Source organism: Clytia hemisphaerica, unplaced genomic scaffold, assembly GCF_902728285.1.
Source record: "Clytia hemisphaerica strain Z4C2 unplaced genomic scaffold, Clytia hemisphaerica genome assembly, whole genome shotgun sequence".
In the NCBI taxonomy this organism is placed as follows: domain Eukaryota; kingdom Metazoa; phylum Cnidaria; class Hydrozoa; order Leptothecata; family Clytiidae; genus Clytia; species Clytia hemisphaerica.
The window spans coordinates 1-24,966 of NW_027103269.1; the positions used below are offsets into that span (position 1 = coordinate 1).

Sequence of the window (24,966 nt, forward strand, 5' to 3'; positions counted from 1 at the left end):
TGTGCAGAGAAACTTATATAATACTAATACAGTACTAAAGCAACGAAGTCAAGTCTTAAGAGCAACTCAAACGTACACCCCATTCTCACATGTCCACTGGGAACCCTTGCCACTGGAAAAATTGGCCGAAATATCGTCCCCGGAAAATTATATTTCGATTTTTGTCCCCACTGAAAATAATCAAATAAGCAAATACTCACTGCAAAAGTATTATGCTATTTCTCCCATCCCCACTGAATTTTCAGCTTTAAAAACAAAAGAATTAAAATCCCCAGCCATAAGAAATATTGGAATATCAATCCCCATGGAGTTTCAGTCCGTTATTTTCACCCCAACTGGTTGAGGAAATCCTACCGGATCTGTGAGAAGGGGGTGTAAACGTACATATTTTGAAAAAATGAGATCAGACGACAAAGTGTCAAAATACACTTGTTCAGTATCGTTTATCGAAAAAAAAACTAACATCAATGGAATGGGTGTCGTCAGCTGCATGATGGTTAACAACATCTATAATTAAAGGTGAATCAACAAAAATACCGCCACCGCTGCCACAACCACCGCCAATACCGCCCTTGTCTCTGGTGTTGACATCTTCATCGTTAATACCATTCATATCATTATTTTTTTTCAATTCGTTTTTTATTGATCCTTATCTGAAAGTAAAAGATATGTGAAAGCTTACAATATTCATCAGAAAAAAACCGGTGAGAAAACAGTTCGAAAACAGGAAAAATTGTTAAAATTATGGGTTAAATCTGGCCATTATATGTGATATATGCATTTTTTTAGGGTCGGTGCCTTTTTGCAACAAAAGGTATGTCAATAAGAGAGGTGTACAGAGCACTATGTAAAGTCATGACGTTCTAAATTAATATACGAAAACGAAAAATGAAATTCACTTCTACAGTTCGCGAAAGTCAAAAAAAAAAAAAAATTGGAAACAAAAGCTTGATCGTTTTAGATAGAACACGCCTACCAAAAAGTGGCCTTGTGAAAAAACCTACTGATAAACATAAAATCAATACGTATCTGCAAAGTAAGCGTAATAAACCGACAACATAAATACCGTAAGTTGGTCGAATATCGACATCCCTCTTCTAAATCCGACACCCAGTTTTAGAGATAGGAATAATAGTAAGGTCAGAATCACTGATAGTCAAAAGATTTTTTCCTCTCTGGTCGTTAAGCAAAGAAATATAGTTTCATAAGCAATTCCTTCCTTTCTACTATTCTCTAAAGAAGGGTGTCGGGATTAGACCAAGTAACGGTACAAAAGAAACAATTAAAAAGAAACAAAAACAATTGACTTTTCTTTCTTCTCAAACAAACAATCAACTTTTGACATCTTTTTTATTCAACTGATTCAACAAAACCAATAAATTTTTCATTCCGTTTGTTCTGTTTTTTAAATCGTTCGGTAAATTACCACGTATAACTGCTTCGAACATTTTCTTCATATTACCGATATCTAAGTGATTAAAACTTTTCCCTATTTTACCGTTCATGTACTTAATAGTCTCCTTAAGTGTCCGACTTAACTGCCCGAATAACCAAGACAATAGCCTATTCACCTCCTCTTTTTCGCCAGCTCCCAATTTTTCGCGTTCGACACGACTACATAGCTCTGAAACTGCATCTCGTATTGGGATCTCATCTTCGAAGAGTAGTCTGTGTTTTGATTTTAATGATTTCGGAGATTGGTTCTGAGCTAATAGATAATCATACAAGGCTAAATGCTCCATAATAATTTGTATGAAATTGACGGGGTTCAGCTTCGGATTGCAGTGATTGTAAGCTCTGAAGTAATGAAGTTCTGCCAATGATCTGTAGTTCTTTTTACCACTGTCAGATATCTAAAAAAGAGAAATATATGATACACAAATTTAAAAGCTCATAAGTATTGAACTAATTCAGTTAGTTTATATCTACTTACTAAAAATTAAAACTCCAAACACTTTAAGTTTTTTAAAAGACTTGTACTATCGCAAAAGTTCAGAAAAGTTCGCAAATTTAGAGTGGCATTTCTTTCAGATTTTCCTTGTTTTAAAAAGCAATAATATGAGACTGAATATAAACCTGGTTTCTCAAGACATGGTGATAAAGTGAGCCCAACTTTTGGTGAATGGTTCCGATCTGTTTTTGAATGTGGTTTTCATCTTTGGTATCAGCACTCGGTATACTTTCCATGTAATGCAAAGACTTCATCAACGAACTTGATATCTGCTTGACTACCTGTAAAATAACATTTAAAATAGTAATACTTTACTTCATCGGTGAGAATTGGTTTCCCTGGAAGGAGGTATACCTTAAGGGAAGAATTTTCGCAGAATTTAATTTCGCGGTTCACAGCTCAAAATTCGGAAGTTTCGCACAATTTAATTTCGCGGTTGAGAGGAATTTTTGTTTAAAATATTATTTTGCCCCAAAAACACCAATTCCATCTGGTTTTTTAAATCATGAGAATTTTCTTGTTTCGCGGAATTAAATTTCACGGATTTGTCAAAAAACCGAAAATTTGTTCCGCGAAAATACGGAAAGAGATGTGGAAACAAATAAAGATTTCTATTCATATAAAAAATTATTATCATTTGACGGTTTCAAACCTTTTCTTCAGCCATTGACTGAAGAGGTGCATTATCTTGCATCAGTGTGGCTATGGACAAATGAGCACCGGCTAATTCCATCAACAGACTATTCTTGATCTGTGGACTCACTTCCCCTGATGAAAGCGATGTCAATCCTTTGTTGTAAAACTCGAACGCCTTTATTAAATTAAAGAAAGGTTTATTCAAAAATCAATTGGAAAAATTAAGTAGATTGGATTCTCCATACATAGGGTTTTAGATTAATAGCATCAATCTTTACCAGAAAGTTACAAATCAGACATTCTTATAGAAAAATTGCGGGAGCCTACCTTATGCGAATTTCGACCAGATGTAGGGATTTCCAATTTGAAAATATGTGAAGTTATCAGAAACACAAATCGATGGAATCTTTATCGAGGTTGAAATTTGTCACAAATATGATAATGAAATATTTTTTAGAAATCTTTATCAAAATAACATCTCTTGGAAAATGGATTGTTTTCTCTAAGAGACAAACCTTATTGAAGTAAGTTTCCTCTTGTTGCGTGAATTGACCTCTCTCTCCATCTACACTCGACTTTGTACTGTTCCCATATACTTGTGCACATAACCTCATCAATTTACCAGTGTTTGAGTAGAGCAAAGCCACATTAGCCCTGGATGAAATTCCATTTGAAATGCAATATAGTCAACTTTTCTATCATTATTTTCTACTATTTTTAACACAAAAAGCCTCGGCTATTTTGAGAATTTTTGAAGCATTGTTCTAAACTTTTTTTAGTTTTAAGCCTAAAAATGTTCTATTTTCACCAATTTCTGTATGTTTGTGCAATTTCTTAATAAATTGAATGTTTAGAGTCCGCGAAGCCTTAAAATACTCTAGCTTGTTCTTAATATTTTGGTCATCGAAGCCTTATGTTCTTATATAGTTTTATTAAATAATACAAATACAGAACAAGTTACAAGGCTTTTAAAGTTGGTTGGTTCCATTTCAAGTCTTTCAAGTCCAATAGAGACACACCCTTTTTACATATCAATAGGTTTGGCTACTAATAGTAGGGGGGATTTTGTTCGATTTTTTGGAATCGCTTGACTGTTTTGTTAGAAGCACTTGTTATACATTTTTGGAAAGCTAAGGGGTAGGGGAATCGAAATTATTTTGTTTCCAATTTTTTTTCGGACACTTTGGTGTGATTTTCGGACAAATATGACGGTCTCAGGCAAAAATCATAGGGTTAAAAATTAATGAAAATTTTAGCTCGAGAAAACAGGTCTCGTTGTATATTTTTGGAAAGCTCTCAAAAAATTAAGATTAGAGATATATTGCAAGTATAGGTGATTTCAGTACCTAACTCGAGATATTGAGCTTCAAAAAGCGCAAAAACTGGACAAAATAGCTGTTTCTGGCTGAAAAACACGGTTTTCAAGGGTTAATATCTCGAGTTAGGTACAGAAATCACCTATACTTGCAATATATCTCTAATCTTAATTTTTTGAGAGCTTTCCAAAAATATACAACAGGTCTCCGTTTTCTCGAGCTAACATTTTCATTAATTTTTAACCCTATGATTTTTGCCTGAGACCGTCATATTTGTCCGAAAATCACACCAAAGTGTCCGAAAAAAAATTGGAAACATAGTAATTTCGATTCCCCTACCCCATAGCTTTTCAAAAATGTATAACAAGTGCTTCTAACAAAACAGTCGAGCGATTTTACAAAATGCCCTCTACTATAAACTAAAATTTGACAAAACAACGAAATCATTCATAATTACCTATCATTGATCAAATCAAAAGCTTTGATCCCTTTCTCGAAATGACTGTAGCTAATCTTCCACAGTTTGATCTCACTATCCGAAGGCACACCATAGCGAGTGGCATTCGTCGCAGCTCTGTTCATGTAAAGCACACCAAGCTCATTACATATGTTTGCGTGGCGTCTAGTGATATCAATCATCGCCTAGAATAAAAAAAAACATTAGTTAGGCAATGTGTGATTGATCTTCCACAGGCCTTTGAATTTTGCTTCTGTTTCGAACTTCTTACGAAACTCATTTTTCAAAAGATAAAGTTTTAAATTCTGGCTAAGGTCTTCAGATTTAAAAACGTTTTCATAAAAAGTTCTTTAGATATGCTAGACTTATTCACTCAAAGATTTAAAGAAGCTTGAAAATTTACTTCTCTTAAAAAAATTCTGAAATTTGAGGCTTTGTAATTTCTTCTTGGGTGCTGGTCAAAATTCAGCTTCGTTTTCAAATCAAAAACGTGTTTCCTATAACAAGAAAGACATTTATCATTGTGTAACTTACTTGAGCATTCTGCGAGTCAACAGCCTTCTCTTCAAAATTATTATAGCTCTCTTGGTAAACATCAGTTGCCAATAAAAGCAATTCCTCAAAACCACTGTCAAAAGTTTCTGCCAAGTTACTTATATCAATATTACAGAAAAACTCATTTTCCTTTGTGTTTGTACTGTCAAGAAACTCGAGCAGATTTTTATCTTCTTTAGTGAAATTCAAATATTCCTCTTTTTCAAGATCCACATTTAGATTCCTTGAGCTGGCAAGCATCGTTATGACGTCACCATAATACATTAGCGCTTGCGCATTAAGATATTTCTCCTTGAGGTTCAAAAGTGATTTGAAAGTAATGTTCAGGAAACGTAACGTTCTTCCAAACTTCTCTTTACTCAAACTGATTCGAACGAGAGTTAAGTAGCATTTGGCTATGATTGAAAGTAACCTCGCTTTCATGAGATCCTTGTTGAAAGGCTTTACAAGAGCTCGATTTGAGCTATCCATTTCTGGTAAAGAAAGTAATGACTCGTTTATTTGTCTGCCAGTGAAAGGTAGGACTTGGTGAGGGTTAACTGGATCCTTCAAATCAAACAAAAGCAGCAACACTTTGGTGACTGCTTGAATTGAATTTTTACATTTCTCCTCTTCATCTAAGTTTTTATTCATGTATTCATATTTCTCGTAGGATCTTTTCATGGAAATATCTTCAAAAAGTGTTTTAACGTCAATGCTAGATTGTAAAGGTAATGAGTCATTAGAATCGACGGACTCGTCATCAGTAGCATAAGAGCTATCAGTACTACTGCAATCATGTTCTGTTGAATTGCTTGTATCGATAGTGGAGGTCGATGTCGTTAAGCTTTGAGCATATAAATCACTTAGAAGAAAATTAGCCATAGCTAAGAGCTCATTACATCTCTCTTTCTGAAATATTTTGATACAATTCTCCAAGAGGGCTACCATTTTCAAGATATTATGATCTGTTCTTTCAAGAGTAGTGTACATGTTGAAAGCTATTTGGTAAAGTAAAAATCCGACTGAGGATCCGAAGGGGTCTGGACTTTCATTCTCTTGAGCAATGGAGGTTAAATCATATAGCTTGACCACATCCTCTTTGCTGCTTTTGAACAACCAGTAAGTATGTCCCTCTTTAGTGCAGTTGGATTTTAAAAACGACAGAATATTCTGAGCTACATCTTTGATTATCTTTGGTGAGAATTGACTACCTTCTAAGAATGGTAATTCAGCTGTTTTGATTTTCTCATACTTTTGTACAATGCCATTCAAATGATAACACATCATAAGCTCTGGTACGTTACACATCAAGTTATCAAGCCAATAATCCATGCCAGTTAAAACATTGATCGGTTTCGAAGCATCCCTGAAAGTGAATTTCAGATTTCAATATCAAATTTTACTCTTGTCATTAAAGAGACACAAAGTAGTAAAATTTTGGTATTGAATTTTTATTTACCCTTGTCTAGATATCAAATATTTGTCAGTTCATTTAAGGTGTTTTATCCACTGCGATGGCAAAAATGTTACAAAATATGAAACCTTATTAACTAGATAGAAAAATATTTGTATTAACAGAATAAGATATTCATGATATACACCATTGCAATGTCTTCTGACATTACATCATGGACCCAATTAGCTGATAGTTTGTAAGTGACGTAAAATCAGTCAATGCGACACTTTTCAACCAATCAGCTGTTGCGTCCGTGGAAGACATTGCATTGCAATGGTGCATATCATGAATTGACGCTGGGAAAGGGATATCTAAGTAACATAGTTTATCATGTATTACCTAAGACGCAAGCTAACAGCAGGATATCGACCTTCACCAAATATAGGGAGATCAGAGCCAACCAACATTGTGATGTCCTCAAACGTCCAAACAACATCACGCATAAAAAACGAACCCGCTGGAAAGTCATTGGAAAAAGGTGCTGGAATATTGCTCTCTTGGGCAGTTGATGTCAAATTAGTAGTAGATAAAGAAGGTTGATTTGACTGATTTGGTGTATCTGATGGACCACAGAGACTGTCACTTCTTTTGTACTTTCTTGGACTAAGAGGACTAGCTGAAGCATCAACAGAAGCTTTGGGAGGAGCTTGATCATCTAGTTCAGGTCCACAAATGCTATTACTTCTTCTAAATCCTTTGGTCGTTTCACTTGGTTTCTCATCAGATGGCTCATTTTCAATACTGTAATACATAAACTTAGATTCGATCATTTGTTGTTGGCTAAGCTCTTTATTCTTTTTCTTGAGATAGATTTCTCGGTCATTAGAAAAATTATTGACACTGCAATATAAATCTAACAGCCAACCTAACTTCTCGTCTTTGAATTGATTAGATTTAAGCAGCGCTGGGATGTCCAAATCATTGAGAAAGAGTGAGTTACCGATACGATGAACACTCATACTATATGAGGTGTTACTGTTAAATGGTGTCTTCAGTAATTTTTTGATGTGTTTTGATGATGAGACGACATCCACCTCTGTAAACATCTCGGGATATTTACCAGCCATAAACAAACTAAATAATAATGAAAAAAATGATGTGTTGTGTAAATCAATGTTATAATTTAATTCAATCAAATAAATTGTAAGAGACATGTAATTGATCATTAAGAGCCATTATTTTTAAGAGTCTTCAGGGTGTGATACCACACCCTCTTGGATTTTGCTGAAATTTAGACCAAATGATCTATCACACAAGAAAATAAGACCCTGAAAATTTCACCTTGATATCTCAAGCAGTTTTGAAGATACAGCGTCTCAAAGATAGGCTACTAAGAAATTTACTTTACTACTTTATGAGACTTCAAAAGCCCACTGACATTTTTTGAGGCTATAAACTAGACCTATTAAGGAAGCCTTGCTGAAAGTTTCAAAAAAATTTGGTGTTGCCTTAAAAAGATACGCCATCTGGAATTTTGCTCCAGGTCTGCCAAAATAGCAATTTTTTCGGCCATTTTTGACGGTTACGCAAAGATGGAAATCCTGAAAATGTTATTTTTGTGGCCAAAACTCACCAGTAAACCACTCCAGGTCAAAAGTTTGCTTCAAAAAAGTCCCAAGGACCATCAGCAGCCAGCTAAAAGTGCTTCCAAACCCAGATTACGCAAAGTTTGAAGCCCTCTACAGGAGGTGCTAGAGATTTTCGGAGAAAACTTTTGAGACTCAATTTGATTTTTTCTGATTCCCTACAAAAAGTTCTTGAAATCCACTGTAAATCAGCTTTCTAATGTACTTGAATAAAAATTCATTGGCTTTCAAAATCTGCTCCCCACAAGAGTTCATGACTTTTAGGGGTCAATTTTCGCTTAGTAGCCTATCTTTGAGAAACTATATCTGCAAAACTACTTGAGATATCAAGGTGAAATTTTGTTGTGCACGGAAATAAACTGACACAGTTTGGAACTTCGATTGAAGTGAAATACGATTGTTCAAACTGAAAATTAAAAATAATGACAAAACTAAGTGACGAAATATGACAAGAAAAATGACAAGAAAATTGTACAGAAATTGACTAGAAATCTTGAGGAAATTGATCAAATTGACCTTAAAAGTATCATGAAAATCGCACAAGAAATCTCTTGAAATATACCAAAATTAATGAAACCTAACTTAAGCTTAAAGAAATTGATTTAAAAATATCAAAAATAATCTAATTCCAGACACCTGAGCCAAATAGGCTGATGAACAGAAAAACACAGAGAGGCAAAGGCAAAAAGCAGAAAACAACATACCAGGTAGCCAGTATGTGAAAACTGTGAAAAACTGTGCACAAAAGTTGAGAATTGAATTTGATTTAAGACCAAAACTGTCTAAGTCTGAAACTCCATATTTTGATGCTACCACACACAACGCTTCTCATAGCTTGATTGATGATTCATGAAAATCGAGAGAGAAAAACGCGTACTTGAACAAAAATTGAAAATACTAGATAATTGCCTAAGTGTGAATAAACTAATTATATGACAAAAGTTATACAAAAGAACTTAAATGACTGCGTAGAATTAATTGTCAAGAGACTGAACAGAAAAGTGACGTAACACCAAGAAACAAAGGACTGAATAAAATGACACAAAAGACGCTGAATGAGTTAAATTTTTGACCATTTTTATATAAAACCATCGTGCATTACATTCCCCACCATGGGCCAAAAATTTAATCATGTGATCAACCAGAATAATAACTTTGCATGGCTCAATGCCAATAATGACTTTTATCATGGCTCATTGCCAATCAAATAATAACTTTCACATTAACTCATAACCAACCAAGATAACATTCACTCATTTCGTGGAGCTCATTGAACAAATCAGGATCATCGACTGAATGGATTAAAACGAGGTTACGAACAGATCTAACTGTTTCACGTTTGACGCTTTCGTTTTCGTTTTGATAAGATACTGTAACCTTACGAACATTGCCATCATCGCCGACAACAACATCTTTGATCATACCGTACGTGTATCTTTTCGTTAGTGCAGATTCGACTTTGGTGAATAATACGACGTCGCCGATTTGCAAGTTGCGTTCATGGCGAAACCACTTTGTTTGTTTCATAAGCTTGGGAACGTGACATTCGAGCCAGTTTTCGAACCATGCATCGTAGACTTTGGAGTTGGTTTCGAGTAGCTTTATTGGATTGCATGTTTTGACGAAGTCTCCTGAAGGACTACGATCGTTGTTACGACCAAGTATCAGCCGATTCGGTGTGAGAAGATCCATGGTTTCAGTTTCAGTGATGTTTCCAACGAGTAGTGGTAAATCGTTGATTGAGTTTGCAATGATTGATCCGAGTGTCTCCCATTGCAGTATCGATAGCCTTTCGTTGTGGGCGATCTTTTCGATTGACAGGTTGACTTCTCGAATCTTACGTTCGACTTTACCATTGACGTTGTGAGCTCCTACTGGACAAGTTTCGAATTCTACTTTTCGATCCTTGAAAAGTGTTGATTGGATGTTGGTGAAGCTCATCCGAATATCTTGATTGCTTTTGACCAGTTGACTGCCTTCGTCGCAGTATAGCTTTTTGGGAAATCCATATCTTGATGAGAATCTTGTAAACGATTGGATGAAGGAGGGTGACGAATAATCATCCATCGTGTTGATGTGGACAGCTGATGTGGAACAGCAGCAGTAGATGACGAGCCAGATCTTTATGGTCGCTCTCTTGTTGGTTGGTGAGATTGATTTGTATGGACCACTGAGATCCACTTGGGTTTGATAAAACGCTGGTGCGATGGTGAGTGAACTGCTTGGAATAGGACCCATGATGGCTTCAACGGTACGTTTTTCAAGATAGCGACATCGTTCGCATGATCTCTTGATGGTTTTAACGAGAGTTCGTCCTTCGATGATGAACACCTTCTTGAGTAGTCGACGAAGGGTTGCTTCGATGCCATCATGTTTCAACCAGTGTGCTTCGATGACGAGACTGTAAGCGACAGGTGAGTGACGATCAATAACTGGTACACAAAACGTGGACTGAGATAAGTCAAGCATTGCATCTGTGAACTTGCCTGCAATTGTGACACCATTGTTTGGAAGGATTCGTCCCTTGTACGTTAGAATGTTGTCTTTCAAAGTGGAGATTGGTTCGTACTTCTTTGGGCTGACGAATTTGATGACTTCTTGAGTTGCTAGTTTAAGAAAATAACGTTCACCAAGTTGGACTTCGACTTCCTTGAGCTGGGGAACGTCAGATGCGGTGATTGGATGGTTGAGAACGATTAACAATCCGTTTGAACGAAGCTTTGATCTCAAATTGTTGAAGTAACGGTACACGTAGCCCATGATACGGACGACGGTGCTGAAGGATTTGGCATTGGGATCGATGAGATACGACGAGAATTTGTAGCGTTCTCCAACTTCTTCTGGAATGATGGGTGCTACATGGTGAACGTAGACTTCCTTGTTGACTTCTGATACCTGTTGATCGGTCAGACGAAGTTCTTGAGCGGTCATCACTGGGAAGTCCTTTGATTGTTGATGCATCCAGTTGTGACCATTGATCCAGGTAGATTCTTTGTTGACGTCTTCGACGGTTGCACCTTTGCGAGTACCGATATCAGCTATCATCTCATCGGTTGGAACGTACTTCCACTGATCTCTGGTGGTGAAACGAAGACTTTCGATGACACGATTTCGTACCCACTGCTTCAAGGGCTTCTGATCATTGTCCAGCCAGTACAAAACGATTTGACTGTCCGTGAATTTCATCGAAGATTGGTGCCATTTGCTGAGTGATCTCTTCACGATTTCTCCGGTGTGGGTATTGATGAGAGCAGCATAGAGTTCTCCTCTTGGTTGTGACATCCCTTTTGGTACTGCTCTGGTTCGTGAGAAGATGAGTTGACATGAGTATTCACCGTTGGTTCTGAGAAAACGAGCGTAGATAGCGACACAAACCATAGACGAACTTGCATCTCCGAAGTCAAGCGTTTCCATGGTTAGGTTGACAGCATCTACAGGTACCACTGCACGATTGAATCTGAGATTGCCAGCTTCTTGGATGAGTTGAAAGTTTGATTCCCACAATGGTCTGAGTGTTTCTGGTATAACATCGTCCCAATCCAGTTTGCGTTGGACTAGGTCTTGAAGGTCGATCTTCATGGATGCGACTAGAGGTGAAACTTTGCCGGTTAGATCGAACATCTCGGCCACTTTTGAAGCACAATGACGACGTGTTAATTTAGAAGGAATGATGTTGACTTGATTCGATGGCTTCTTTCCACGAGACTTCTTCGCGAAGTTCAGGTCACCGATGTTGAGCGAAACCATATCTGATTTGACGTACCACTTGAATCCAGCGATGTGAATCATCTCTCCGTCTTCACTCATGGTGGGTGGAGGGTCTTCTCCTGAGAATACGAATCCCTTGAGATTGAATCCACCTCGACTGACGACACGTTCGAGTTGATCTGCACGAATATAGGCTGTTTGTCTGTCTTGTTCACCGGTGAGGCAATCATCGACGTAAATATCACGCTTGACGATCTCTTCGATTTCGGGGTACTCATCCTTTGACATTTCAGCTACTCTTCGAAGACCGTATTCAGCTTGGTTTCCTGAAGACTTAACCCCGTATATCAGGGTCTTGACGACTTTTTCTTGAGGGATTTTGGATGGGTCAAGGTTGGCTTCCCAAACGTAGCGTTGATAGCACCAATGAGATTCGTCCAATTTGATGGTGTTATACATCTTCTTGATATCTGTGTGCATAGCGATAGGGTGAATGAAGAATCGGATCAAGACTTCCTGAAGCCTGTTGAGGGTATTCCTCCCTTTAGCGAGAAGATCGTTTAAACTATATCCCGACGATGTTGTTGATGATGCATCAAAGACAATGCGACAAGGGGTGCTAATGGAATTGCCCTTCCACACTGCTCTCCATGGGATGTAGTGGTGACATTGATGGTCGCTGAGCATCTGTTGAGTTGACTCTGGTAGATTGCTGACATAGTCGACGTAACCAAGACTCTGAAGCTTAGATTCTGACGTAAGGATATCTTCCTTGTCGCTATGGTTGGACGGTTTGTTGAGTTTACGAAGTTGTTGACCAAATACTTTCATGGCGATGTCTTTGTTGTTTGCTAATCTGGTTGATGGATCAGTAATGAAAGGTAGGATAGCTGAGGTTGTTCGAGTCTCTGGATCGATAGTGACCGACGAGTTGATAAGTGATTGTTCGATCTCTTCCTTGATACTGATTGCTTCAGTCGATTCGTCGTATTTACATTGGTTGCAATTGCGGCAATTTGGACAGCGATATGTGATTTCACTGCCTGCTCCTTCGACTTCCTCAAATACTCGCATTGATGTGGATAGATGGGTGTTGAATCCAAGCAAAGGAACGTCTGATGGTGGAGTTCGAAGTAGTTGATATGTTGATGTGAAGTTGCAGGATGCATGAAAGGGACTGAATGATGGGTGTGGTCCACCGATGACACCTGATCCTCCACTTGCACTTGTGAAGGATGATTCGAAGATCGACAATCCTGATGGCATTTGATGGATGATTTTCGGAAAGTACCTCAAGTATTTGATACCGATCATCATGTGAACATCGCCACCAATTGATGATGGAAGCTTTGGTAGACATTTTGAATCACCACACTTGGAGTATGACTTGATGATGTCTTTTTCTGCTTCGACGAGCGAAAACGTTGGGAATGTTGACGTGATCTGTTGGATGCAAGGACCAGTTAATGAGGCTATCTCCCCATTGCTGAGTGGAATGTTGACAACGTAACGTCCAAATGACGATTTTGTGACACTGTTCCCAACACCACCAAGGATGACTGGTGCTGAAGAGTCTTTGATGGCACTGGGTCCGAGAAGTTTGATTGCGTTTTGACTGACCACGAAATCACTGCAGCCACTGTCGTAAAAGATAAGTAATTTGTGTTGATTGATGAGAACTTCTTGCAGCATGTAGATACCCCTGTCTCCATGTTGATCGTTTGTTTTGAAGGATGCTGTGTGGAATGACAAGCTTATATTTCTTGTAAAGCTTGGAAGACTTGGACTTCGGAAGAACCGTTCTTTGAATTTTTCCAGCAGCTCGATATTGGCTGGTTCCTCTTTATGCTCCTCGCAGACCAAGACGTGCTTTCGAACAGGATACTTTCGATGTGAAGCGTTGGGACATACGAAATCATGCTGACATTTTCCATCTTTATGCTTTCCAGATGCGGATGCTGCACCTGGAAAGAGACATTGAAAACAGTATCCCTTGTCTTTGAGAAGGGAGAGTCGACTTGCAGGTGTGAGTTCTGCAAATTTCTGACAAGTGTAGTATTGAACCAGCTTTGTTCTACCTGGGCCTGATGAGGCAACATGATCGTTTTCACCAGCTGGGGTTTCACAAAGGGCACACACAGGATTCGAGGTATCAGAGGACATATAAGAATTCGAAAAATGTCCATACCTCTTATCCCTGGTTTGTTTGGATGGATCCTTTGGTTTGTTATCGTTTGATTTCGATTCATCTCGAAGGAGAAGTTTCTGCTCGTTGATTCTTCGCTCTTTGGTCAGGAATGATATCATAGTTGTCCAGGTTTCCTTGGGGCTGAGGTTGTGGTCACAGATACTTGATAGGAATCTTGTTGTCCTACCGTCACCGAGGAGGTTTTGAATGTGGTTAAGTGAGTCGCCATAATACAGGTGTTCTTCTATGTGATGCTTTTCGGCCAAGACTGCCATCTCCTGCATCATGCTTATTAGGTGACTAATGCCAGAGACAACTTTTTCCGGGTTTTTCTTTGAGATTTCAAGTGATTTGAGTTGAGTGATCTTTTTCTTGAGCATCATCCTGGTGTCACCAAATGCTTCTTCGAGACGTTTCCAAATTTCGTCGATTGACTCAAGGTTTTTGACCATGGTATATGCTGGATCAGCAAGGTAATTGTTGACTAACAGATCTGGTAGATAGCTCTTGGGAGTTGATGATAAATGAACTTTTTCGAAATTAGAGCGAAAGGTATAATAATCTGATTTGGAATCATATCCAGTGAATTTGTCAAGATGAATGTTCAGTTTATTGCGTTTGAATTCTGAATGTACATCTAGTTCACGATTACTTATTTCAATGCTCAAGTTGTTCATAAAAGTTTGACGTAAAGTGTCTAATTTGAAATATCTCTCACCAAGTTGTTTGATTGTGGCTTTGATCAGTGCATTAGTGGTGGATGTTTGGAGACATTCCTTGTAGGAATCTGAAATCTTGTTGAACTTTGTTTCGTTTGATGGCATCTCTTTTCGCCAATTCAGGAGTTCGATTGATGCTGAATCAGCAGGGATCCTTTTGAAATTTAGTTCCAGTTCATCGATGGCTCCTTTGGCCCACTGCATATTGAATTCCAGTGTTTGTTCTTTGTGCGCGATGAACTCGTCGACTCGTTTCTTTTCCTTGGTGACAGTGATCTTGGAGTTGTATTCCTTCGAGTCCTGTATGTACTTGGTGATTTGATCCAAGCCTGTCTTTATTGTAAGTTGGAGATCGTCCGATAAGGCTTGTCCGGATGACACGATTCTGCGTGATTTGGTACGGATTGATTTCCGCATTAATTCGAATTTGGCCAGTAACGACTTGAGGTCCTCTGGTTGTATGCTTTCGAACTTATGTTCGTTGATGAGATCTGGTATCTCGTCACACATTACTTCGATGGCAATGCGTTCTTCATTTACTGTGGTGTTGTGTAGTTGATGATGAGGAGGATCCATTTCGTCCTCGGATGAACTCAGCTCCTTGTAGTTGACACGTTTTGTCTGACGGAGCAACATGCATTGATTGATTCAAATGAACAGGCGAGTGAGTCAGCTCTGTTTGAATGTTGTGCACGGAAATAAACTGACACAGTTTGGAACTTCGATTGAAGTGAAATACGATTGTTCAAACTGAAAATTAAAAATAATGACAAAACTAAGTGACGAAATATGACAAGAAAAATGACAAGAAAATTGTACAGAAATTGACTAGAAATCTTGAGGAAATTGATCAAATTGACCTTAAAAGTATCATGAAAATCGCACAAGAAATCTCTTGAAATATACCAAAATTAATGAAACCTAACTTAAGCTTAAAGAAATTGATTTAAAAATATCAAAAATAATCTAATTCCAGACACCTGAGCCAAATAGGCTGATGAACAGAAAAACACAGAGAGGCAAAGGCAAAAAGCAGAAAACAACATACCAGGTAGCCAGTATGTGAAAACTGTGAAAAACTGTGCACAAAAGTTGAAAGTTGAGAATTGAATTTGATTTAAGACCAAAACTGTTTAAGTCTGAAACTCCATATTTTGATGCAACCACACACAAAGCTTCTCATAGCTTGATTGATGATTCATGAAAATCGAGAGAGAAAAACGCGTACTTGAACAAAAATTGAAAATACTAGATAATTGCCTAAGTGTGAATAAACTAATTATATGACAAAAATTATACAAAAGAACTTAAATGACTACGTAGAATTAATTGTCAAGAGACTGAACAGAAAAGTGACGTGAGACCAAGAAACAAAGGACTGAATAAAATGACACAAAAGACGCTGAATGAGTTTAATTTTTGACCATTTTTATATAAAACCATCGTGCATTACAAATTTCAGAGTCTTATTTTCTTGTGTGATAGATCATTTGGTCAAAATTTCATCAAAATCTAAGAGGGTGAGGTATCAGATTTTCTTTATTCTGAAGATTTTTAAAAAAAATGGCTCTTTATATGTTGTAAAGACTATAGCACTAATATTACCTTGGGTTGCTTCTAATGATTAAAATGTACCCTACCTTGCATAATTTATTGGATTACTTCTTTGAAGTTGTGGTGTAAAGCTACCTGGAAGAAATTCCTTCAACCAGTTTGATGGCGGCAAATTCAAATTGGTTTTCTATAGAATTAAAAATATTTTCAATGCTACATTGTTGATATCTATATCCCTGTCTTTATAAATCACGAATTAATTTTGACATAATTAAAAATTAAAAATTTTGAGGAGCCACCATGCACCACTTAATTGTACAATATATTGGTTAGACTGGACCGAACCCTGTATTTTAGACATTGAAAATTGACATGAAGAGTTAAATTGACATACATTTCATTCATGTCAAAAGTCACCCATAGTAGGCGGTCAATTGGGCATAAACCCAATTAGATTATTTAACTTTTGTAAATCTAGAAAGTATAATTCGATTGTTACTTGTAGTTTTTATGGAGTGATAATAAATTAGAGTCACGGTTTTTACTGGTTCTTACCTCAGCAAGTTTTACATAATTGTTTGAAATGTTTAATTTAGGTTCCACATATTTAACCACTGTCTTGGAAGAAATGTTAGTTGCTTCATCCTAATAAAAACAGAGTAATGATAATTTGAAAGCTTTGACCTTTACGCTTTAGATGAGTAAGAAAAACCTCGAGTCTGGGGAAACCTCATATATAAACAACTCAACGACACAGATTTTACAGACTGGGTTGTTATTTCAACAGTTCATTTTTCATCTAATCAAAAGTTGTTATAGAATACCTTTATTTTGTTCTCTTCTTGATCTTTAGAAGACATCTTTGTAAGCTTTCACCATACTTTTATTACCAAATAATTTCTGCTTTTCTGTGAAAAGATTAAAGCACATGTACGATGGCTCTGAGGGTAAATCTCCTCTCCTTTTCAAATTTCACTTCTCCTTTTGAATAAAACAATGGGTACTATTGTCTTTAAAAAGGAAAAGTGAAATTTCAAAAGATGAAATTGTTTCTCCTTTTCACCAAAAGGTGAAATTTGTTGCGGCCCAGATTCTCGAGTTAGCTAAATTATGACGTCATAAAATTGCAAATTATGACGTTACTCGTCACTCGACTCTAACTCGATTTTTTATTTTCAAAAAATCTTTTTGAAGTTTTGGAATTAACTCAAATTTTTTTTCGCTAAAAGTTTTTCGAGTTAGCTAACTTGAATTTTTTTTTGCAAAACCTTTTTTCGAGTTAGCTAGCTCTGATTTTTTTGTAAAAAGTAAAAGTTTAAAGTTAACTATTATAAGAACAGGGGGGGGTCGGTACTAAAATCTCAGACATACATGAGTACTAAAAGGATTTTCGCTAATTTTTGACATACCCCCACCTATTTTTCGAAAATTTTATTTTAGTACACATGTACTAAAATTATTTTGAACAATTTAACATAGATACCACCCATTTTTTGCCCTTTTACGGCTTTAAATTTACCAAAATAGGGTCATTGTTACAAACCTAGTCGAATTTAGTGCATCAATCTGCAAAATAATATAATTTTTTTACTAAACTGTGATGAACTGTACATAAAAATATTTTTAAAAAATATTTAAAAAATTGGAAAAGTTCTGAAAGATTTCTGAAGATTTTTTCGAAAATTCCTGAAAAAAAAAATCAAATTTTTTCCAAAATTGTTAAAGAAATGCTCCATTTTGGCTGATTTTAGAACAAAATACTAAGATTTTTCAAAAATTTCTTTAAGAGACCACCCTTTTTGGTATTTTAGTACACATGGTACTAAAATTATTTTTGAGCTTTTTTGCATACCACCACGTCACTAAATGTCATGATGTCTGAGATTTTAGTACCGACCCCCCCCTGATAAGAATCTGCTTACTTTAAATCGGGTAAGAACTCAATCTTGACGCTACGTTTGCAACACTTTTGCAGCCTTTTTGTGTAAATGTTTTATTTCTATTTTGTTTTTGCTTCTGTGATCAGTTTAAAGAAGGAAAAATACTTATTTGAGTATTTCTACATGCCCTCCTTGTGAAAAGAATCATAATATTTTGCATGATTCCTTCTCTCCAAAAAGTTTTGTATTTGAATTTATTTCGTGAAACCTTTTGAAGTTTTTTCTGACCAAAATTTTGTCGGCCATGACACCTTCCCTGTCCAAATTGCACTCGGGCCCATTTTTCTAAAAAATTATGCGGTCAGGCGAAATTCCGTAATGTAAACTTTCCAGATCTTGAAAATTTTCCCGACCTTCAGAGCTTTAGCGTGTCGGAAGAAAGTTTCTACATCGGGTGCCAGATTAATGGAAACCCGAAAATTTTTACGACCGACCGACCGACCAACCGACCGACCGTAATAGTAATTTAAACACAAACAGTCCTCCCGAGGGGAACCAAAGGGGTTGAACAGAGACATGGCATATCAGTGATCATATCAGTTCTTCGAAAAATAGTGCACACGTAAAATAGGAATAGACTACGAAAATAAAAGGAAAACACTGTGACAAGACTAACATAAATGACAATAAAAAAAAAACATATAACAATGAATATATCTAATCAAATAAATTTCATGACAATGAACGTATAAAAGCAAAACATATGTAATAAACAAATACAGGAAGTAGCATAAAGCCAAACTAGAATATAATATGCCTAATATGAACATTGGATAAATATGTGTTATAAGTAAATCGTATAAAGCTTTCCCCCATGTAGTTGATGGGGAGGGCTGGCGGAGCAAATTATAAAACAGCAGTACAGCAAAATGAAGAACTGAAAAGGACTGGCCAGGTACCCTGTTCTGCTATATGTATGGGAGTCTGAAAGAGAGGCTAAATGGGAAATCTGAGCCCAACAGGGCAGACACAAATCAAAACAAACTGATGTATCTAAACTCTGATATACCTACATATATCAGACACTTAAACACAAACAGTCCTCCCGAGGGGAACCAAAGGGGTTGAACAGAGACATGGCATATCAGTGATCATATCAGTTCTTCGAAAAATAGTGCACACGTAAAATAGGAATAGACTACGAAAATAAAAGGTCCAAATCCAAGTGTGTAGTGTAAAAGAAAATGGATATATACAGAATGAAAGACTAAGAAGAGAGAAAATCTGAGAGCGTACGCTGGGCATGCAAGCGCTGCGACAGAGGCATGTGGAGGTACAGATAGATAGCATCTGATTTCCAGTCACCCATCACTGCAATCGTGTCAAGTGGGATCCCAGCCTCTAATGCAAAAGAGGCTCCTCCACGCCGAAAAGAATGTGAGCCGTATTGAAACGAGGACAGGCCAATGTTGGAGAGATGGTTGCGGAGAGAAAGCATGAAGTCCCTATAGGTGAAAATCCTATTAGAGCCATAAAACGAGTCCCTCCAACAAAAAGCCTGAGCTTGGGGTCCCGTCCCAGGGGTCAACTTAAAAGCGTGGTTTACAGCCGAAACAGGACAAAGGGGAGAAGACATGGCAACCAAGGGTATAGTAACAGTGCGTTGACCCAGCTGCATAGTCTTGCTCCACCTGACCCTGATGTAAACTGTAGAAGGATCAAGGGTGAAGTCAGACCTGACAAGAAAGGTAGCTGGGGAAAAATCCTGATGGGAGAGAGGGAGGAGATGACTCTTCCTAAACAAACCAAAAAACGAAACAAGGCAAATAGCCCAAAAAGAAGTGTGCTTGCTGTCAGAAAGTTCCAAATTCTGCCGGATACGGTAAAGAATATCAGTCGTAATAGGAAGTCTAGGCACTGGAGGGGATCCCTTGGTGCGTTTGATACCTTTGAGAACAGAGCTCAAAAACCAATTATCTGCCAAGGGATTAACCAAACCATAGTCCTTGTGGAGTAGGCCAACATAACTAATGTAGACGCAAACTGACTGGGGCAACAAAAATCGAGCCAAGTAGGCAGCATACAAACAAAGATGCACTGTAGAAACAGGAGCAGGTGGGATGTCCAGCATGGAGCAAAAACGGAGGTAGGTCTTACGGTGAGTACGATAGGCCTTGTGTGTATTGGGGGCTAATGTAGCCTGTCGATAAAACAAAACATCGTTCAGGAGCGAAGACGCGATGTCTTGCCCTAAAAAACAGATGAGAAGCAGAGGCTAGAGTGAAGCAGCCCCACCAAAAAGAAAAACGAGCAAGGGGACATGTGCCCTAATGCTGCAAGGTTTACAGAGTTAGGACCGTACCAGTAGAGCAAATGTTGAGCAAAGGCCTGAAGGTGACAGGGAAAGTGGAAACGTGAAATGTGGTCCGCAAGGACATTAAGTTTACCAGGAACATGAAACACCTTGATACTAAAGTTGAAAGTAGCTGAGAGCCAAAAGGCATCTCTCAGGTGTGACATCATGTCTGGATCCTTAGTGGTACCTTTGTTCAACATTGCTACTGCTGCTGTGTTGTCGCAGTGAACGTGGACCACCTTATTCTGAAGAAGGGGGGCCCATCGTTTCAGGGCAAGGACAACACATAAGGCCTCCTTGTAATTGATGTGAGAACCAGAAAAGGGTGGGTAGTCAACCAGGAGGTTGGAGTAGAACCAATCTCCTTGAAACTCAGCTCCGATACCTGTAGAGCAAGCATCAGTATGTAGGTCAACAACCGGGCGGGGGTCATGAAAACGACAGAACCCATTGAAGACCTCCAAGAACTGAAGCCACCAATCAATATCTTTGAGAAACTCCCCACTAAGACGACACTTTGCAGATTGCTTCGGCAGAGTGTTCATCAAGTCCAGGATCCTACGAAGAAATGTCCTACCACCAAAGACAACCTTACAGGCCCAATTTAAGCGTCCGGCTAACTGCTGGAGTTGTCTTTTGGTAGTCCTCGTTTTTGATCGAAAGGACTGTAAGAAAACCTTGAGGTCTGCAAGTTTCTTTGCGGAAAGAGAAAGGGTTAACTTAACCGTGTCAATCTCTACTCCCAAGAATACTAATTTCTGACAAGGGGGTACTAGTTTGGAGGGGCTGATTGTAAATCCCAGCTCCAATAAGAGGCTACGTAAGGTCATATAAGCTGCCTCACACTCCTCTTGGGTTTTCCCGATTACAAGAAAATCATCAAGATAGACAACCACATCCTTGAAGCCACGGCGGGACATCATGCGACGAACCGATTGAGTAAGACGATGGAATATACCTGGGGCACTACTGCCCCCAAAGGGTAAGCGAGTATCAACAAAGTAGGTAAAGTGATCATCTCCTGTAAACTTCCACTTTAACCCTAGAGCATCATGGTTGGCCGGGTGTACAGGAACAGACCTGTAAGCACGACGAAGGTCAACTTTGGCAATAAAATAGTCCTTCCCTATCAGTTTGGTGGCATCACTTAGGGATTGAAAGGACTGCTTTTCAACAGAAATGTAGGAGTTAACTCCTTTGCCCGGCGGCATTGAACAGTCATGAATAATGCGAATGTCATCAGAATCTGGCTTTGGAACAGCTCCAAGTGCACTGACAATTGATGGCTTAGAATTAACAGCAACATAATTACCAGCCACAATCTCCTCGAGGATAGCCTTGTCAACTTTCTCTTTAAAGATTGGACCGGTGGCAGAAGAATAGTTCTCCATCTCCGCTGGAGTGATAGAAGAATCTGAGGGCAAGAGCTGAAATCCATTTTCGACCCCTTCAAGAATGAAGGTTCGATCTGGATCATCTCTAAGTTCCCTCTCCCAAACAGAAAGGACAAGCGGAGATGAAGACAAAGACAACGGAGAAAGAGGTCATTGGCCCGGAGGACCTACCTCTAAAGACGAGTGAAGGCACCCTTGGTGATTCTTCCCACAGGCCTGCGAACCAACTTTCCGGTTGCAGACATGGGTGTACTTACAAGTGGACCTTTGACAACCTTTTTTACTGTTGTACAACCTGCATATTTCTTCCCCGTTTGGAAGGCGTGCAACAATGAAGGATTTCAAGTTGCCCGACTCACCGGGGTTATTCGATGAGTTATACCCAGCCCCTGACGCAGTAGATTTCGCAGCCCAGCGCGGAATAAGAAGAACTTCGTGTAGGTGACTATGATCAGTACTCCATGGGTAGCCATATGTGTGCTGCAAAACTCGAAATTCATCATCATAATGCAGCACAGACTGCCACGAGTATTTAGTCGCCAGTTCAAGAACCTTCACAGAGTAGGCAAGGTATTCCCTAATCTCCTGCATGGAGGAAAGCTTAGTTGAAAACAAAAGTTCATAAAAAATTCTAAGGTTAGCTATGTTAAATTGTTCTACTGTAACAGACGACAGTTTCGGTTTTGTATCTTGTAGAGAAAGTTTTAGAACACAGTTATTATCACTTGCAAACACTTTTTCTTCTTCTGAAGGACGTAGCCTCGAAACAAAATCAACTATACGAAGAGGCTTACCACGAGTTGGATCATTCGTTCTTGTTGGACGTAGCAGGATCTCGCTTTGGTTGATTGTTGGACGTTGAGGATGGAGAGTGGATTGTAAATGTGATTGTAAATCAAGATTCTGTTGGGTTCCCACTAAAGGTGAAGGGTTTACAGCAGACGAAACGATGTGCGGAAGGACGGCTGTTGTTGTTGTAGTTTGGGGAATCCGCAGGAATGCTTGATCCAATCCAACAGACGTTGGGGGATTCCCTGGCGGGCGGTTGATATGGGCGCTAATGGTGGAGCTGAAGAAGAAGGGAGGGCGTTTGAAGATTGGGTGGTTGGAGCTCGAGAGGGTGCAGCTTGTCTACTGGCTCTCAAACGAAGAATTGCCAGTCGTTTGCTTTCAATTTCTCCAGCCAACCTTTTTTCTTCCTCCTCGATATCATGCCTGAGGGTTTGTTCCTCATTTTCCAATATAGATAGTTTTTCCCTTAGCATATCAATTTGGCTATGGGCGGCAGGAAGTCCACTTCGCTCATCCAAAATGGCAGATCTTCGTTGGAGATGCCGTGAATCCCTTGTTCTTGGACTGGATTCAGGCGTAACGTTCGGTGGTGAGGCTGATAACCCTGTGCAATTTGGTCCAGGTATGCCAAAATCATGTTTTACCCTTTCAATGTGACACCCAGGGCATTTTGAAGCTCTGGCAGATCTGGATTCAGTAGACTTTGGTGACAGTTCAGTGGAAGACATATTGATGGATACAATTAAAGATTAGCAGCAATTAAAATCAGTAAGATTGTGACGATAGTAGTTGATAAAGTTAGCAAATTATAAAACAGCAGTACAGCAAAATGAAGAACTGAAAAGGACTGGCCAGGTACCCTGTTCTGCTATATGTATGGGAGTCTGAAAGAGAGGCTAAATGGGAAATCTGAGCCCAACAGGGCAGACACAAATCAAAACAAACTGATGTATCTAAACTCTGATATACCTACATATATCAGACACAAAATAGATCAATCATCGATTACAAACGACTTTTATCGATTGACATCTATTAAATCGACAATCGATGTTATCGATTGGGTACGTCTGGTACTAAACAAAATTTTAGTACCTTATGGGTTAGTACCATTGAGTTTCAAGCCCGAAGGGCTAGAGGTCAATCTCTTTGGTAGGATTTGAAGCCAACAAATCCTACCAAAGTTGCGCGGCCTTGAGCGACCCGCCTGGTTTTTACACGAATGACAGATTGAAACTAAAATTTACCGCTTAATTTCGAAAAATATACCAGACCCGATCAATCGAACTTGTCGAACCAATCGAACAATCGAACTAATCGAACTCCATCGAACGATTAAAGTTCGATTAAAAAAATTAGTCGAACCTAATCGAACACTCACAATTTTTTGAAGCAATAGCAGTTCGATTAGTTCGGTCAGTAAAAAGTTCGATTAGTTCGATGATATTAAATCCTCATATCTTCCCTCGCTTGCAAAAACTTTGTCCTCTGGCTGGCACGCGATTGCCATTTCGACAGTTCCCGGACTTAACAGCTTGACGTTTATTGTACCCGGATATTTGTCTATCCGGAATAAAGTCTGTAGCCCCTATGTTGCGATTTCGCGCGCGGCCGAGTGGTGGAATACTACGCCTCAACAAACCGCCTCTGGCGCTAAAAGGATACAGGAAAAGTATGTAATCCGTTGTCGGAAGTAATTTCCCGATTTACATTCCGAATTTGGCTTTGAAAAGAAGCTAATATACGGTGGCGGAGCAGCACAAACTTGTCGAACAAAATTGGTTTATCGAACTGATCGAACCGAAACCCATTGATCGAACTTAATCGAACACTCACAATCTTTCAAAAAATCTTAGAGTTCGATTAATTTTTTTAATCGAACTTTAATCGTTCGATGGAGTTCGATTAGTTCGACTGTTCGATTGGTTCGACAAGTCCGATTGATCGGGTCTGGAATATATCACTCGAAAACAAAGGAATAGCTAGATTCAATCCGTCATCAAAAATACGGCGCATATTTTAAGGCTTCAATTTTTCTTGCCTGAGAAAGGTTAGAGATTGACCTCTAGCCCTTCGGGCTTGAAACTCAATGGTTAGTACTCTGCCTCTGCCCCCCCCCCCCCTCCCCTGAAATAATAGTAGCTCCCAGGCCAGACACAGCAGCCAGTTAACCCAATTTTTAAAGGAACTACAGAACCAAAATTTTTAGAATTTATGAGAATTGATTACTCACCTTTCTTTTGACTTTGATAGTTTAAAGTTCACAAGAAAAAGAACGAAACTTAGGTAAGTTTTGATCTTTATTTTTTCTGGTTTAGAAATAAAATAAAAGTGTTTTCCACAAGATTTATATTATTTCGGACCTTTTGGAAGCACTTTCTGGAACATCCTAGAAAGCTCATTTCCGTATTAATGACTCTCCAGTTGTAAAATCCG

The 24,966-nt window shown here is 38.5% G+C and overlaps 3 protein-coding genes and 1 long non-coding RNA gene across 4 annotated transcripts; all 4 read right to left on the minus strand.

Moving 5' to 3' along the window:
* Nucleotides 1-1,290: 1,290 nt before the first annotated feature.
* Nucleotides 1,291-3,364, minus strand: LOC136801549 (erythroid differentiation-related factor 1-like). Its single transcript, XM_067058191.1, has 4 exons — nt 3,103-3,364; nt 2,604-2,762; nt 2,077-2,232; nt 1,291-1,853 (listed from the first exon to the last, which is right to left on the minus strand). Exons 1-4 carry the CDS (start codon nt 3,199-3,201, stop codon nt 1,332-1,334), a joined length of 936 nt encoding a protein of 311 aa, XP_066914292.1. The 5' UTR covers nt 3,202-3,364; the 3' UTR covers nt 1,291-1,331.
* Nucleotides 3,365-4,243: 879 nt separating this feature from the next.
* Nucleotides 4,244-24,859, minus strand: LOC136801537 (erythroid differentiation-related factor 1-like). The gene is made up of 7 exons (XM_067058181.1): nt 24,764-24,859; nt 16,933-17,016; nt 16,664-16,753; nt 16,195-16,295; nt 6,693-7,427; nt 4,895-6,263; nt 4,244-4,545 (listed from the first exon to the last, which is right to left on the minus strand). The coding sequence occupies exons 2-7, from the start codon at nt 16,966-16,968 to the stop codon at nt 4,357-4,359; spliced, it is 2,520 nt and encodes an 839-aa protein (XP_066914282.1). The 5' UTR covers nt 16,969-17,016; nt 24,764-24,859; the 3' UTR covers nt 4,244-4,356.
* LOC136801521 (uncharacterized) lies at nt 8,694-15,997 on the minus strand. Its single transcript, XM_067058162.1, has 2 exons — nt 15,603-15,997; nt 8,694-15,304 (listed from the first exon to the last, which is right to left on the minus strand). The coding sequence occupies exon 2, from the start codon at nt 15,188-15,190 to the stop codon at nt 9,167-9,169; it is 6,024 nt and encodes a 2,007-aa protein (XP_066914263.1). The 5' UTR covers nt 15,191-15,304; nt 15,603-15,997; the 3' UTR covers nt 8,694-9,166.
* Nucleotides 18,573-22,756, minus strand: LOC136801529 (uncharacterized). Its single transcript, XR_010845868.1, has 2 exons — nt 22,533-22,756; nt 18,573-20,238 (listed from the first exon to the last, which is right to left on the minus strand). It is a non-coding gene; the product is annotated as an uncharacterized lncRNA (long non-coding RNA).
* Nucleotides 24,860-24,966: the final 107 nt, after the last annotated feature.